The sequence below is a fragment of the Fulmarus glacialis genome, unplaced genomic scaffold (assembly GCF_000690835.1).
Source record: "Fulmarus glacialis isolate BGI_N327 unplaced genomic scaffold, ASM69083v1 scaffold15806, whole genome shotgun sequence".
In the NCBI taxonomy this organism is placed as follows: domain Eukaryota; kingdom Metazoa; phylum Chordata; class Aves; order Procellariiformes; family Procellariidae; genus Fulmarus; species Fulmarus glacialis.
Genome location: NW_009218895.1, coordinates 6,582 through 24,365, shown reverse-complemented (window position 1 = coordinate 24,365; position 17,784 = coordinate 6,582). Strand labels below are relative to the sequence as shown.

Below are 17,784 nucleotides of genomic sequence, written 5' to 3'. Positions count from 1 at the left end.
CCTTAATGATTCTATGATTCTATGAATCATTAAACTTAATCATAAACATGAAGCTTGAATCATTTAAAGCATCGATCAGTTCAAAGTACTTTCAAAAATACTGCTTTGTAGGGTTAAGTCCACAAAGACTGATTACATTCTGCTGGAACAGAATTTAGTATTTTTAAGATTTTTGGGGAGTTGGTGGTTGCTGCATTCTTGCATGAGAGTTTGAAAGGAGACTTCTTGCATCTTTCACTGCCATTCCTCCACCCCAAACAAGGGATAAGTGTGTCTTACTGAAGATTCCTTTTCAGTACTGAAGATACAAAGGAAGGTTTTGTCACCTCATCTCACTTACTGAAGAGGAAATTGAAGTGCAGCACCTAATACAGCTGCTTTTCCAAAAGCTCACAATGAAGATGACAAGGTTCTGACACCATCAGAAAAAAGTTAAGAAGTTCTGTCTGCTTCCCCTGCCACTTCAATGCAATTGGGAAAGAAGGTAAAGAAGTTCCGGAAGAGAGCAAATGGGGGAGAAAAAAAAAAGTAAAAAACCCTCCAAAAATATCCTCTGTCAACTTTTACTCCTCTCTCTTCCTTCCTCCTATTCCACAAAAGCTGCATTTTTTTCCTTAATTGACACTGTAACTTTAGACTTGATTGTGTTTGATTTGAAGTGTGCTTCTCCAGACAACCAATTTAAAAAATTGAGTTTGTCACATGACTAACATAGGAATGAAATCTGGAGAAGTATTTATCACATTTAAAGGCATTATATTTGAAGATCTAATTATAGGCCACACCTCAAATCAGCAGTAGTTTTGCCTCATCCTCACCTACTCTCTTTCACTAAAATTTGTGATCAGAGTTGCAAAATGCTACACAACTACCTGGAAAAAAATCAAAGACATATATAAATTTATGATCCTGTATCAAAATAAGTTTTGCCAAGGATTCTACTGTGCAAAGCTAAAGGTAGACTCAACATTTAAAATTAAGGTTCAATATACTTACCTGTGAAAAGGAAGAAGATCAAAACCATAATCATGGTATAACCGAAATATAAAATGGTGCTAGCTGTTCCTGTGATTTGCAGTTTAGAAAAAAAATAATGTATTGCATATATTAGGAAATAAACTGCAGTGAAACCACTAGTGAGAAATGAACGCCACTGCCAGTGGTAGTCCTAGAAGGGGTGGGAAAAAAAAAATATGTATGAGCAGTATTCCACATACCTCTAACGCACTAACCCTATTAGTGAATGCGGAGCTACTATTTCTATTATTACTTTATCAGAAATTAAGTTTTTATAGTTTTTATTTACAGGAAAAAACTATATATAATCAATACTGAGTTAACTACACCATTCACAATTAGAGATAAGAAACCTAAAGATCAGTATCAAATAGGCAAAAATCTAAAAACCCAAATAAGCCAGACCTACTATTGCCAGCCACAGAGATTTTCTTCCCGCCCTCCCCCACCCTAAGGTTGGGCATGTGCAAAAATGCACTTTGATTGAACAAAGTTAATGGATTAGGTTAGCATCTTCAGAAAACAGGGAGTTAAGACTCTAAAGATGAGATCTCTGACTTAGTAGTACTCAGTGCAGGGTTTTAGTGTTTGTTACGAGTTTTGCCAAAAGTAGCCTGCTTCACTTCTGCTTCACTTTCTAAAGACATGATTTAAGGACATACAGTAACTGTGTTTATGTTGAATTCTGGAATACTTATTTCCAATTACAAAAGCCTTAGAATTTTTTGGAAGCATCCTTAAAACAGTATCAAGTATGAATACTGAAGAATATTTCTTACCTCTGCACATAGATGGAAGTAGCAGAGCAATATTGTGGCCTCAGAACATGTAATAACCAAAATAATGAATACCAGAAACAGGAAGCCAAACATGTAATACATCTGGTGAGACCTATAAAAGGGAGTTTAAAAAAAAAAAAAAATTAAAATGGACACTGTGCTAATATTATTTCTTTATATGCAATAATATCACCTTCATTTTAAGTATTCCGCTTCCTACTGAGGTACTGTCAGTTGTGTGGCCATACAATTGGGTAATTTGTTTTCTAACTGAAGAATAGGAGCCTCAGCAGCTCAGTCTGAAAACAGCGAGAAAGCAAGCCCAAAGCATGGTCCTGGTTGGGATTTTAGCGAAAAAACTGACTAGACATAATGAGTGAAATTACAGTTCCAGTGAAGTCAGTGTGACCTCTTCCACTGACTTCAGCAGAACTTGGATTTCAGCTCACATTTCAATCAAAGGGGCAGAGCTGCAAAATAACAAGAAATGTCAAATGCTGTAGCTGTCTACGTTGGGTAGAGGCACCTATTCAAGGTTCAGAAACAGTTTAACAAGATCCAATAACTAAATTGTGCCAGAAGGAAGACAAATCCCTCACAGTAGATTAGTTTGTCAGTATGCTATGAGTTCACATCAGAATTCACTTACACTGGACTAGTCTTTGGTGCTTTGTTTTTTAAAAGAATTACTCTCTGGTGCCTTTATAAAGATTTCACAAAATTTGTTCTTGTTTCTTTTTTCTCCCAAGAGTAGTAGTACTTTTCTAGCTCAACAACAACTATAACAACAAAAAAACCTCAAGTCAATTTTAATATACTTACTACTCTCAAGTTATATGCCGTATCTCAGCTTCAGAGCTGCTTCCACACATGAAGTCAGAGGAGTAGCATGAGAAAACTAGCTATTTGAATATTGTAGGTCAGCTGTAAATTGCTAAGCATATCACAGCACTTCTCCACACACCTCGACAAGCAAAACAGGCACTGAATATCTTCTAAACCACAAAATGTTAAAAAGATGTTAATATTTAAATTTTTATTGAACCAGTACCTGGTAACCTGTATCACCAAAAATCAGTCAAAGCATCCTGAAGAAAAACTTTCACAAAAAAAATTAACACCTTCTATGACCGAGAAAATTCAAATAGATCATGGTTAACTTACCAAATACTATTGAGAATAAAGAACAACTGTATAAAGATACATCCAAAAGGCAGAATCCCTCCCATGATAATGCCAGGTAATGGCTTTGTATAGAATGATTGCTCAGGAATCTGACGAGGAATTTGATTTGTGCGAACAGGATGTTCAATAGCCTTTAAACGAAAATAAGAAATTGCTAAATAAATAACATGTCAAACTACAGCACCGCCTTTTTGCTTTCTTTTTGAAATGCGTGGTGGCAAAAGTCTACTATTTGTTTTGAGCATGTGCATAACCAGCTACCACTACATCTGCTTTCGCTACCAGCCTAGCTACCAATATTTGCTAGGCAAACAAGTTAAAAGACAGCTCTTATTGAAAACAAAGCCACAGATCTTTTGGATTTCCCTTTTTACGATTACCTATCTATGGTAATGGTTACAGAGCCTGAGCTGATTTCTCACTTTTCAGCTGGGGGGTAGTGGTGGTGCAGACTCTTGCTTCCCCCTTCTAAAAATCCTTGTATGTTGTTTTTCAGGATTTACTCCAATAATCACATTAGGATAAACTTACAAACTGAGAGGATTCAATCTGGCAATTAAATCCTAGCTGAAGATGCATACATAGATCAGCATGGTGGGAGAAAAAAATTTAAGGCAGATAAATTAATATTTTGCCATCTCTCCCCTTTCGTAAAGATTACATCAAGAGCATCAATAGGTACTTGCTAGGTACTTGATTTCTGATTTGATTTTAACATATTTGTGACACCTGTCACGTTGCCTTATAGTTTACCAAATCCTCCTTTCTTAAAGGAACTGCCTCTGTACAATGCAGGGCGGTTTGCTGGAATTTCAACCAGAAATTTTTATCAGAAAAAAACCCACTGAATTCCAGTTAAGAAAAATTGGATAACTACAATCAACTTTAAACGTGCCTTCTAAGATACTTAAATATTCTCTGAAGGTATTCCATGAGAGCTACAGAGAGCTCGAACTCTGGCTTCCTATACAGGAAAAAACACAAAAATATCTGAACACAAAAATATCTTTAAGTTTGTGGGGCACAGTAAACCACTTTTTAAGCAAAAATGGAAGAACTGATTTCACTATTTAAGAAGGTTTGGTCACCAGTGTCACAAAAAGCCCTCATATAAATAAGTAAAATTGGTCAGTTTAGGACTAAATCCCAGCTAATGTCTGCCAAGCAGTGATAACCATTTACAGAACACTTATGCAAAGAGATTTCACAAGATCTCTAGCAATTTGATCAGAAAATACCCTTCTAAAGATGCAACGTAGAGGGCGGACAGGAACAAAACACATGGGGGAAACCCAGAAATACTTAAGTTGCTTTCCCTTATGCTTGGCTGGGTCAACTAAATTTTTTAACAATGGAAGAGATGCTAATTAAAATAAAGAATGCCCAAATCACTGCTTTATTTGCTGCAGTCACTCAATTAAATACAATGATAACCCTAATCATTGCAGAGAATTATCACCAACAACAACCAACTGAGTATCAAAGTCTTGGAATCCCAAGACTGGATATCCAATGCAGCTCTAAAATAACTGAACAGGACTGGAGCTGACAATGCAACTAGCTCAGTCAGGTGCTACCTCAGTCACAGTCTATACAGTGAAAAACGTGTATGTGTGTATGCGTCTGCATATGTGTATACATACACTTACAAAACAATTTCTCAAAAACACTTACGTTTTTCTTAAAACCAAAATAGGCACCAATAAAAGTCAGCGGTACAGATATGCAAAACCAGAGTGCCAAAATAGCAACCAAAGTACCAAACGGAATAGCCGCTGAAGAGCCTTCTCCCCAGAGAATGAGGTTCATGATAAAAAAATCTGCAAATACAATTCTGAAAAATACATAATACACTTAAAGCATAGAAATACTCAATATTTAATAACATTAACAAAACAATAGCACTGTATTAAGATTTTAGTGAAAATCTCTGTTAAAATGAAATGACACACACAAAATATCAAAATGAAGAGGTCAAACAAGCAATTCTTTATTAATCTAGTGGGACTGAACTCCAGCAGGAGCTGACGTTCCAACTAAGCAGTTTCAAATACATGCTTGTCTTAACTACACTTCAGGGTAAGACTGCTTGCTGTGATTAAGTAGAAAAATTTATCACAGTGGTTATACAGTATATGACACTATATAAGGCCAACTACAGTGTGGTTAGAGAAACAGCCTAGAGAGTAAAAGAAAGCGATGAAGAAGTGTGCCTGTCTAAAACTTACTACTATCATAATGCTCTTTCTTAATCAACCTTTTCATGTGGTGAAAGTAAACAAATGCTTACTAAAAAAAAATTATATCTAAGGATAATATGCCATTAACATATTAATCTTTATCAAAAGCGCTGTGATATTCTTGTAGCTTCTGGAATAAAGGGATGATGTAATAGGATTTACTTGTATAGCTGAAACTTAAAAATTAGCTATGCACGTCAGAGAAGTGCAATTTAATTCTTTTAATCATGGCGATATTCTCAACTTACCCAGGACAAAGGAATGATGTTAGCAGGACATTTGTTTTCCATTTCTCACCTCCAAATGCTGTATTAAAACATTTTACAGTCATCAAAACATGCATTAAACTCACAATTATTAATTTTCCAGTCCATTTACCTATTAGCTTGCAAATACTGTGCTTGCAAATACTGTGCTATCATGCCCAAGTTTAAAACAGTAAACTAAATCTTCAGTAATAAAACTGAATTCCCTCATCATATTGCTTAATCACAGAGCTTCAAAGCAAAGCCTCAAAACAAGGTCAGGAAAAGTATCCCAACTAAATAAACTGGGTCTCTGACCACTTTATCTGTTAAAAGGAGGAAGCAGATTTGCAGTGCTTTTTAAGTGATTAAAAAACAGTTTAAACCTGGAGTGATTAAGAAGTTTAAGCTTTCTAGCAGCATTTGACTGCAGGTTTCAGTAGGAAAAAATACATAAATATGTGAAAAGCAAGCTTAACAGTTTTCTTGAAATAATTCTTGTCTAAGAATCTTAGAAGAAAGTCAGGGCTAACATGCTTAGAGGAAATAGTGATGGTCTCTTAATAGCATTAAGCAGTCATGATACCAAAAGACCAAAGATAGCTTTATTAAGAAAATCTTTATGAATTTGCACTACACTGATAAAAATTATAGTCAGTATACTTCCAAATGAAAACGTCCTGCTGGAATTCAGTGAAGCTGACAATTTCATTTGAGCACTGCCATAATGACATGCTTCTTTACTTCAAGAGTCAGAAGTGATTATGGTTAGAGTGATTTTAATTAGCTTTCTATTTCTTCATAAAATCTTGGTAGAACATGGCACAGGTTATTAAGATTAACCATTTAATTTCAACTCAGGTTTCACTTTTTAAATGTAATGTTGGGAAAAAAAACCCCACTTTTAAAACTGGATATCCATTTCAGTTACATTTTGGTTTATGTCTCACATTATTTGTATACTATAAGGAGAAACATTCATGTTTACATGCTCTATACAGGGTATAGACCACCTCGTGTTATAACAATAGTATCTCTGGATTGGTCACTCACTGTCTTAGTAGTTAAAACCAATATTCAAGTATCAAATAAATGATTCCCAATAAGTATAATATGAAATGTAATTATTATTAGCTACATCTACACTAAAGATACTGGATTCAATTTACCATCAATAGACTTCAAAATATCCTTCAAAACATATAACATACAGCATGATATAAACAATTATTCTGTCCTCAATTATGCTGTTAGTCCTAAAGTCTCCTTCCATTTAAGTCTAATTGGCTTGAAGAGAAGGACAAGGAATAGTTCACTATCGCATCACTACCATTGTGGAAAAACTCCCTACAAAATACAACCCCAGTGGTTGTCCCCACATGAAAATTAAAAAATGGTTAGAAGAAAGAACTTCAATGCCTACTGCCAGGTTGAAGTTCAGAAATAAACTCCTGTAGCCCTGTATGTTAAGAACTAAAATAGTCCAAAAGATCCAGCTCACTCAGTCACAAAGAGTTTTGTACCTTGAGTAAGGTAATTAAACAAGCTGTATGCGGAATGGCATGCTTCACCTCAAAATAAACCGGGGCAAACAGTTTAAGGTTGGTAGGCAGGCCTTGAAACAATAGCTAGCTGGGATCAGTTAAGGAAAACAGTATCAACTAACTACTGTCAGGTGCCCGAACACCACTGGGCTGATTTCTACAACTACAGAACAGCTAATAATCCTTCCCCCTACGCCCCTGCCACAGTCTGATAAACACCATTCTCCCAAAGACCTAGAAACCAGCTAAAAAGAGGTGACAAATCTCAGGCATGCAAGAATAGAGGTTTATGATTTGGGGAAAAAAAATGTTACCAAGCAACACTGATGGCTAAAACTAAATGCAAGTTAACACCCCTCCCCCAACTATAGGAAATAGAAGTACAAAACTGTCTGGTGTAATGAGCTTAGTATTAGTAAAATGGAATTTGCTTTCCAATTCCATAAATACATAGTAGCAAGAGCAATTCAGGGTCTTCAGGCATGATTGCATCAAAACCAATGTAACCATGTCAGTGTTCTATATGTGTTTTCTGTTGTAACGGTAAGTACATTTCTCCATCTTGCCCTGAGGGAAACTACAAACAGTACTGGAAAATAAAAATCAGTTCTGTGATGATAATTTACTTTAATGAACTTAAGCCCTGTCATTTTAAATAACTTTTACTCACATTTGTAGAATCTGGCAGCAACATAACCAGCTGGAGTTCCAAGCAGTACCCACAAAACTACAGCACAGGTCATTAGAGCTCCCCGGTTAGCAGGCGACAAAAATCCCAGGCAAGCAAAAACTATGAAGCAGAGATGCACAATTTTGGAAAGTAATTATACATTTGACAAAGCCAGTACATCAGTTATCTTAAAATCTGTGGATACTTAGTTGCATGTCTATTATATCAGCTCAGCTGTTTCTAATCTTAGACTTTTAAGAAATTGCCAGACAAAAACTATACTGCTATTTTTACTAGTACCTTGCGATTAGCAGTGAAAGATCATCTGTACTCAACTAATGCCTCCCCACTTTATTACTTACACAGGGTAACAAAAGTCATTATTAAGATCTGTGTGCCAGAGCCTAGAAAAACAGACAACAGCATTCCTTTTCTTGGGGGCCTGAAAATATCACCATGAACCAGTTTCCAGCCAAATTCTTCTTGAGCATCTTCCTGTAAAGGAAAATACCTATTTTAATACAGTAGATTGCCATTTAAATAGCCTGTTACAGAAATACATTTAGCTGAAAAAATTACATTCCAAATAAATTTTAAGAGGTACATTTCAGACTTACAGTGGAATCCATCTGATTGTATCTTGCAATGTCTTTATGCAGTGTCCTCAACATAATCATAGCTACCATTCCAGACAGGAAGAGGACAATCACCAAGGAATTCATAATACTGAATTAAAAAAAAAAATTTAAAAATCATCATTCAAATTGCAATGTAAACACTTCAGTACAGTACACTTGAAGAAAAACTTTCTTCTCACCTAAACCATTGAATGTGAGTGTGAGGCATGGATTCCAAAATATAATCCCATCTTGATGCCCACCTTATACTTTTTTCTTCCTGAAAGAGTAAACACATCAGTTTCAGATACAGTCAGTATCCAACTGAAATTTATAAGTTGATGTTCATGCAAAGCTATCTTAAATCTCACGACAAATTGAAAATTTAATTTTGCATGCCTTAAAGGGAATAGTTTAATAACAACTACCTAAAACAAACCTAAGATTTGACCATAGAATCTAAACCAAAAATATTTTCTGAATAGTATTGAGAACCCATGTCTTCTTAGGACATAAAGGCATATCAAATTAATTTAATTGTGCTTCCTCCCTTCAAGGATTACATTAATTCATCTCGAATTCAAACGACAAGCAGAATAATAAAGAATATGCATTTTTTAGCATAAGTCAACACCACAGACACTGAGAAACTAAGCTCTGCTATAGAGTCTCCAGCATAATGTCCCACTTTTTAGATAGTGCTCTGTCCAAATTATCCTTTGCTTTGATACAACCTTGTTTCAGCACCAACTACCAATTCAATTACATTCAGCTTATACTGCAGGACAGGTGGGAAGACAATACTACAAAACTTACATTGTTAGCAGAAGGAAACAAATTATTCCTTTATGCGTTTCAGCTGATTACACTTATTCAGACTGAACATTCATTGATCAGAAACACTTCAAAAAGAGCATTTCTTTGTTTTATTTTGCAGAGTAAACATGAAAAAAGGAATAAACAGTGCTGATCAACCTGAAGACTGCCATTAAACAAACCAGAAACACTAGTATCAATTAATAAAAATGGCTAGGTGTTTTTCTGACAGGATGTTATTTTAGTAATTTATAATATACAAGAGCAAGAGTGCTTTTCAGTAAAGCCAGTTTTTGAAAATATAAAAACCAGCGGGTTAAAAAATTTAGCCAAGATCAAACATCTATTCATTGAGGTAATAAAACTAGGTCTCAACGCAAGCAACAAGTTTCTAAACCAGTGTCAACGATTCTAGGACAGAATTGCATTTTTCCCCATACCTACACTGCCTTTTTTCTGTCTTCCTGAGGTGACCTGATCTGCCAACCCAATGGAATTTCAGAAAATTACCTCCAAGTGATGTAACATTGTGTACATGACAGTAACACACACAGCTAGGCATGTCTTTTTTTTTTTTTTTTTTTAAAGGTAAACAATATGAAGCTTAGCATGAAGCTAAGGTCATTCTTAAATACTAACTTCTCACAGGTTTCCAGTAGTACTTGCTTTTCAGTATACAAATTAATTTCAGCATCATAACTGATATAATTTCTCAAAATATAATTATTAATCATACATAATACAACCCTTTCTGAATATTTTTCTTACACTATTTACTGTATTTTGAACTCTACCATGTAATTCAGTATGTTACTAGAGTAAAGAATGATCATGGGTAATTCTTCAAACACTGCTATAACAGCTTATAAGAGATAAAAAGCATTTGTGCCTGAGACAGCATGGTGATATGATATTACAAGACCAGTGCTTTACTGCGTACTTCTTATGACAGTGGATCCCACACCCTAACTCAACACTACCCTCCAACTAACTTTAAAGATCAACTATGTAGTCTCCATTTCACCACAGTTGAACTGAATCCTACAGCAGGCTATACATCTAGAATTAAGACAGATATATGAACAGCTTTGATATGACAATGGCCTATCATTTTGAAAGACACCACTGGCCTTGCAATCAGAACAAGAAAAAGGATAAAGAAAATTAAAAATTGCCCTATTGCTATTTTGAATCTATTACTTGCCAAGATTCTGATTAAAGTCCACAAGGCCAAAAAATTAAAAAAAAAAAAAAAGGAAGGCGTAGACTCCTTCATATCCAGAAGAACCACAGATCTGTTGAGGTTGAAAATAGGAAGTGCTGTATGTGAGCTATCCCTTCAATACATACACAGAGAGTCAAGAAACCCAGTTAGTTATAATCTGCTCTCTTTTTAGTGAGTCACTTGTATTTTGAGTAAAATAATAGGGAAACGTTTGGGATAGAGTGGGAAACTTTGGGAAACAGTTTGTCCAGCAAACTCCATTTAAAAAAAAAAAAGAAAGTCTCTTGCTTGTCACCAGAATGAGACATATTCAAGTATCACTGCTCCCTACAGTTGCCTGATATACTGCTCCTCTGTCTTTAAATAGAGAGTAGTGGAACAAAGAATACCAGCTTCCTACTCTTTTGCAAATTTCCATGGGAGGAAGACCTTGAAGAAAAGAAAGTTTTTGCAGCAGGAGAGCAGAAAATGATCAGCTTCAACCTACCTACAACACTAATTTGCTGAAACACACCATTTCTCAAACTTAGAGCTTGGATTGAAAAATAATCTACCAGACAACCTAGGTAAACATGGAAAGTGTGATTCTTTTAAAAAACACATATGCATTTCACATTCAGTGTGTGGGGGATGGTATGCAAAATCGTAAAGCATGTGGTTGAACCCCAAGCCATCTCTGACATTCCAGTTCAAATAAAGCTTTAAAACCACAAATTTACTATTCTGAGATAATTTTAGTTGTCCATCTTTATAATTCAGAGCATTAATGCATGATTTTAAGAGGTAACTACTACAGAAAGCTTAGTACTCACTTGAAAAGAAACTGAGTATGTGTAAGCGATTTTGACTTCTCCATTAGCCTTATTACTTATATCCATAGGTACTCCCGAGCAATCAGGGTTGTCTGGATGAGTATGCTTGTAACTGCAAGATGAAAAAACACAGAATGAAAGCTGCTTCACTGACAACGCTCTTAAGAAAGAATTCATTCATCTTACACAAGCATCAATTTCATCCGGGATTCTTCCCTGAAATATAAAAAGTGTTCTTAATGCCTCAAATTTCAGAACTCATAAGAAATGTATCATAAACACAGGACTCTCTGATACTTGAACTTTTTAAACAATAGTTGTCTCTTCTAAAAAGAAAACTATAGAGCGCACAGTCTCTAAAGCAGAGCACCAAAAATTAAAGAAGTCTGAGTACTGCTAAGAACCTCCAAAACACTCAAAAAGTTAAAACAACAGAATTATTAACTTTTGTCAGAAAAAATACTTTCATCATGATGCTGGACCAACAAGGCAACAAGCTCAGTTATACCAAGAATACAAAAGAAAGGAAAGACAAGATGCTAAGAAATAATAAAACAGACATCAGTTGTACAAAAGCCACATAGACACCAGAACAACTGACGAGTGTATTTGTGAAATCGTTCCATTCAAATCCTGATTGCTGAAGACATCAAATGTTGCACTCTGTCCCGCCTCAGGCACTGGTGGCCTATTCTGTCACAAGACAAAATGTTTCCCAGTAGGGAAATGAGGGTTGCTTCACTGAACACATGCTACTTCCAGGTTTTATTTTATCTTTTTTTTTGGCCCAAATAGGAAATAGTGCACAAAGATCTATCAAACTCAGAACAAAATTATGTTAGACTGTCCTACATTAGACTACATCAATCAACAGGAAAGCTAATCTACAGGTCACATATCTGAAAACATTTCTGACTAGCAACAGGTCCCCAAATCAAAGCAAGTACCTTGGGACGGACCACTGTTTGATGACAAGTTATTTCCGAGTACTAACCTTTTTGGTTCAAGTTTAGCAGCAACTAGTCTTGCTCCCAGAGCTTCATTTTCCACAACATGGTAATATATTTTTATGTCAACATGGTTGAAGATATAAAAAGTATCTTTTTCATGAAATTCTGACTGCAGTGATAAAAGATGGTGTTAAACAATCAAAAAGATAAAGACATCTAAAAGCCTTAGGCAGAAGCTTACATAACAGAATTTTAGACTGTGTACAGTTTTTCTGTCAAGAAGTTCTCCTACAAGATGAATGCAGGATTCTGGGAATACAAAGACAGTAAAGTCTTTGCATTAAAGCCTTGCATTAAAAAGGCAAACTAGAAAAGTTAATGCTAAGAACTGTCTACTACAGCTGAAAAGTAGAAAAATGTATTTAAATATAAAATGTATTTATAAATATATTTATTAAAATATTTCAATAGCTGAAGATGTCCCATTTTATTTAATTGAAGTAGCAAACTGAATAGATAACTATGTGACAACTTTCACATCAGAAGCGTTTCATACACATCAGCTATTTTAAAACAATGTATATATTTTTCATAGATTAAACAGAACCTCCCAAGACAAACAATGCAAATAATGGCTCTCTGTGACAGAACCACCTTGACATTTGAAACCAAAGATGCACAGGGATGAACTGCAAGCAGCAGCCAAGAATGCTGAATACAAATCTCAGGTGAAGGGAAACATCAGCTTGGAATTCAGTCAGTTAAAGAGGTTGTTAAACAAGCATTATGTCTACTGAAGTTCCATTAGTACTTCTTCAGGATTCTATCCCCACCTCTTTTCACAAAGCACCCTAATTATAAGAATAGTTCTATAAACAAAGTGTTCTTCTACAGTCCTTCAGTACTCCTTCAAAGGTTATTTTCCTTTTATTAAAAACAAGTATTTAAACAAGATTTAAAGAATATTGCCAGATTACAGATTTGATCATAAATGTGTTTCCAGCATCCATTCATATGGAGCCTCTGAAACGAATTCATTACGGAGGAAACGAAACAAAATTAGAAACTGCAGAAACCGTCGTCTTTGGTAAGATCCATTAAGTAAAACTAACCATTTTGGTAAAATCAAAAACCTATTCCAGGTCCTCAGTGACCTCTCCATGGAAGAGGTCTGTGGTAATCTAAAGACATCTTGGATTTTCTATAGCGTTCTTATCTCCACAATACATACAGTGCATTTATCTGGACCTCTACCAGTTAATCCAATAGATCTCTCTCTCTCACTGTACAAGCTTTGTTCACCCAGAAATCTTCAATTCTGCCTTCTTCCATTAGCCCACACAGTTTTAGGGAAACCAATCCTTCAGAAAGTAATAATTTCCATGCAGAGGTACAAACACGTCTATGCAAACCTGCTTCCATGAAAACACTTCTATCCCATAAAAACGTGAAGTCCAAGCCTTCAAATGTTTAGACTTCCTAGGCAATGAAGGATGACATGTTTTTCTTCTCCTTCACCCTTTACAGGTACTAAATGCTATGCACGTTTATCTCTTCCCTCTATCTTTTAGAGTCCTTCTGTATTATGCAACCGAAGAGACGAAGATCTTGGGCTTAGATGAGGCTTACAAATTGTGGTACTTGCAGAGATACCTTACCTAGTTTTAGGCAACAAGGGTTCTTAAGATAGTGAGGACCCACCATAGAAACAGGACATAGGAGAAATGCCAGTCTTTAAATCAGTAAAAAGGGGATATTAAAAAAATAATCGCATAAACATACATTAATAACACAGGCATCTTTTGGACGGCCATCTTCTGTAATGTAACAGCCAATAGGAAAACCAGGATTGCAGAACCTCTGGCCATCTTCAACATCATAACACCAGGTCACAGGCATGTTGTCCACAATCCTGTAAATGGGACAGTGACATTTCACAATCTTTCAAAATACATGGTGTAATGGAAACAAAACCAGATTAATACTAATCTAACTTCGCTACATTCATTATTGGAAGATTAACTACAAGAATAATACTTCTTTCAGATCTTAACCCATGGAATTGCACTGACTGCCAATGCAGTTTCCAAATGAGATATAAGCATCTAGCTCTTCAACTGAAACTTTAACTTTTTTAGGAAAAAAAAAAATTTTAAAACATCAGTCTATTTCTTCAGAAGGTGGCTTGGAAATAGGAGGCTTACACTCTGTGACCACCAAAACATTCTATTCACTGGACTGGTTTCTGAAGTCCCCTTACAAATATAGCCCAATACATAAAACTCTCCCACTCCAAAGTCATAACAATTTAACATTTCATTATTTTGTCCTTAAAAATAGCCAAAATAATCCACTAAATCAGCTAAAATGAACTTGGTAATTTCAAGTTTCTTTATGATAAAACACAAAATAAAAAATTTTGCCTACACACACATACATATTATTAATTCTCCAGCTTCCTCATTTCTCTTCCATTGCAAAATACATCTTTCATGGCACTCTCTAAACTTTTATTTTGCATTAAAGCTAAAGTGCAAGTTTGTTGGGTTTGGGTTGGGGTTTTTTTTTGCTATTTAAGTGAATTCCTGACCATTGATGTCCGTTGCAGTTCCCTGAGAGTATGGGGTATTTTAGATGGTTTACATAAGCAAAAAATTCTAAGATGCATTTGGGAAAGTAATCACTTTCAAACCTCCCTCCATTGTTTACCTGCTGCCTTTACATTAATGCCTCACAAGATTTATATTCATATTACCTAAAAGTCCCAGTAGGTTTATAGTTCAGTTTCAGTGAAAAATTTGTAAGGGAATCCCACACCCCCGTGAGGAGTTGCGGAAAATTATAAGACAATAAGATACAAACAGTATCCAACATGCTACAAATAGTACTAATGTCAAAACCAAAAATATACTTTTAAACGTAGAGAAAGATACCAAACATGGTCACCTGTCCATGTAAAAGGCACGACTGAAAAAAACCAAACCTGTTTCTTTATGTTATGAAGTGTTTTAACTACCTGAAAGATAAATCCCAAAAGAAAGTCATTCAAAGACGACTTAAAATTCAGTAGCTGCCCTTAGGGCAACATTAATTGCTCCAAGGTATGCTTTTAAAGGTCTACACATGAAGACATGAGACAACTGCCACTTTTTGTACATCACTAAACCAAAAAAAGGACATCCCACTGAAACTTAACAACACACATTTTTGTAAAACTTACCAAGCTACTGAATATCCTTTACAACGACATGTCTCATCATTACAACCACCAGGCTATTAATGTTAACAAATACCTCATACCTGATAATACGCCATCAGGTACTTTTTAGTACCTAATAAAACACGAATTATGACTTCAGACAACAACGAAGCATTATTTAGTTTGTTGTGTATTGTAACAGTCTCTGAAGTAGCACTATTTTTTAAAGCACATCAATAGATGGGGGTAAAAAGAGTGGTACATGGTGCATTGGTTTACAAAACATAAGGAGATCTGCTTCATCCCTACCATTAGCTCCCAGACAGAAATAAGTAGCAACGTTCATGACTCATACTGACACAGTGGAAGAGGTGAAGACAGGCCCTCCAAAAACACAGCTTCCAGGTTCTCGGGAAATTCCAAAAACTATCACAGAGCTGCAAACAGCAGCAGCACCCACCAAATCCTACTCGTTTCACCATGCGACTATAAGGTACAATTAAGTTGCTGATTAGGAGCTATTCCAGATGCAGATTCATTACACTTGGACCATATTTGGAATTTTACCTCCATAATATATGCTAGATATAGCTCTTGCTTTTGTTAATATTTTCATTTCATAATCAAAACCAGGTAAAGCACTAACCTACTGCTAAAGAGTTTGGTTGGGATAAAGGCTTTCCCTTGCATCTTCTACAGCAAAGACATACTGAGCTGCCTTCAAGCAGCAATGCTGGAACAAATTGATAGTTTAAGCAGCAAATCATTTTTCACAGTTAATCTTCAAATTTAAAATGACTTGAAGAGATTATACATGTGGGGCAAATATGCCATACAACAGATGTTCTTGAGAGACATATAAGAACACTGGTGATGAACATTCTCAGCCAAGATATCAGCATAGCTGTTGAGTCCAATTCAGTATGTCAATTCCTAATCTTATTAAGTGGCTCTTAAAAACCTTAAAAGTACTTTGCACCATCTGTGTTCACCAGGAATTTTATGATAAATTGAAGCTGGATAATAAACCTCTATTAAATTCTCACTTACACTACCTTGCTGATCCCTGTGCAACATACCCTTGGACCATACTCCTGGACCATGCATCATTCATCAAAAAATCCAGCCACTTCCACTTTTGAAGCTGTGGCTGAGGGGACTATCATTACCGTAACAGACACAAACAGAGACTCTTCAGGCCACTGGTTCTAAAGTTTTAGGGCAGTGGGCCTAGCAAAAGAACAAATAGTAGAAGTGCTATTAAAAGAACTAAGAATATACGAATATGTAAAAGAGTGCCCTAAATTTAAAGGGAAATTTTCACACTGAAAAATAGAACTACATCTTACTAAAATCTGAGCAGTCCTATCAAGTTAGCTGTACAGGCTAAAAAATACTCTTGAATACGCTAAGTATATTTGTAAAATAATTTAATCTAAGGGGAAAAAAAACAGTCTAAACCACACTTTTCTGTGTGATTAGTTTTACATAATTCTGTTTCAGTTTCTGTATCAATAGTCAAGTTTTGGGCCTTCCTAAAAAAGCTGAATCTCTTTTAAAGAGTGACAGGGTCATAGCCTTGGGAAACTATTTTTCATTTATACACCAAAACATACACAAACTTTTAAAGCTGAAGCTTTATGCCACACCAACATGCATCAGTGAAATTCAAAGTGGTGAAAATATCATAAATATATGCAGTTTTTAATATGAAAATAACTAAATCCAGCATGTTTGAAGCTCTGTTTATTTCAGCATTAGGCTGAAATATATGCTCCGAATCCGTGCAAAAGTAGCTGTGCCTTTCAGGGTTTCTTTATTACTTCCCGGTTCACTTACATAAACATATGGCTACTGCCTATGAACCCTTCTGACCTAATCTATCAACTTCCAACGACGCTAATTTTCAGGAGGTTCCCAGAAAGATTTACATCAGCGAGCCACAGCTTATCCCTAAAAAGGGATATCCCATATTGGTTCCCAAGAACAGTAGAAAAAGCACTCACTGCCTTTCCAGCACGGGTGGCTGTTTCAAAACTGAAGAAACAGAATGTGACATTATAGCAAAATATTTAATGACAGTGGCAACATTCAACATTTCACCTGCATTTTTACTAATATATCCAGAAAGTGTTCATCTAATTAGATGAAGACCGAAACCTCTGTTTCTGTGAAGCAGGGAGCACATATTTGGAATCATATGGGCAACATCGGTTAATTATGCTCATGTGTTACTTGCAAAGACGTGCCACAGGAACTCTGACAACTTCATGCCCAAGTCGTTCCTTCTACCCTTGCACCCAAAGGCTGCCATTAGCACAGCATACCAACATACAAAGCACTATGCAAATAGACAGTGTGGCTGGGTATTTCCAATGTCAAGATGGAACCTGCTGATAAACACTTCCCAGCCCTTGGATGTGGGTGCACAGCACTAAATCCTAACTGAAAAATCAGTGTGAGATTCAGTGTACACATTCAGCCT

General features: G+C 35.7%; 1 protein-coding gene across 1 annotated transcript in view; it reads right to left on the bottom strand.

The window, feature by feature from the left end:
* Positions 1-996: 996 nt before the first annotated feature.
* TM9SF2 (transmembrane 9 superfamily member 2) overlaps positions 997-17,784 on the bottom strand; it is a gene marked incomplete at its 3' end in the record, with an annotated part of 22,905 nt that continues 6,117 nt past the window's right edge. The window contains exons 6-17 of the mRNA XM_009580184.1: positions 13,883-14,012; positions 12,145-12,269; positions 11,151-11,262; positions 8,498-8,577; positions 8,298-8,406; positions 8,043-8,175; positions 7,681-7,800; positions 5,470-5,527; positions 4,656-4,815; positions 2,961-3,112; positions 1,797-1,908; positions 997-1,168 (exon numbers count right to left, since the gene is read on the bottom strand). Coding sequence (XP_009578479.1) covers positions 997-1,168; positions 1,797-1,908; positions 2,961-3,112; positions 4,656-4,815; positions 5,470-5,527; positions 7,681-7,800; positions 8,043-8,175; positions 8,298-8,406; positions 8,498-8,577; positions 11,151-11,262; positions 12,145-12,269; positions 13,883-14,012 — 1,463 coding nt within the window. The remainder of the gene's footprint in view (positions 1,169-1,796; positions 1,909-2,960; positions 3,113-4,655; positions 4,816-5,469; positions 5,528-7,680; positions 7,801-8,042; positions 8,176-8,297; positions 8,407-8,497; positions 8,578-11,150; positions 11,263-12,144; positions 12,270-13,882; positions 14,013-17,784) is intronic.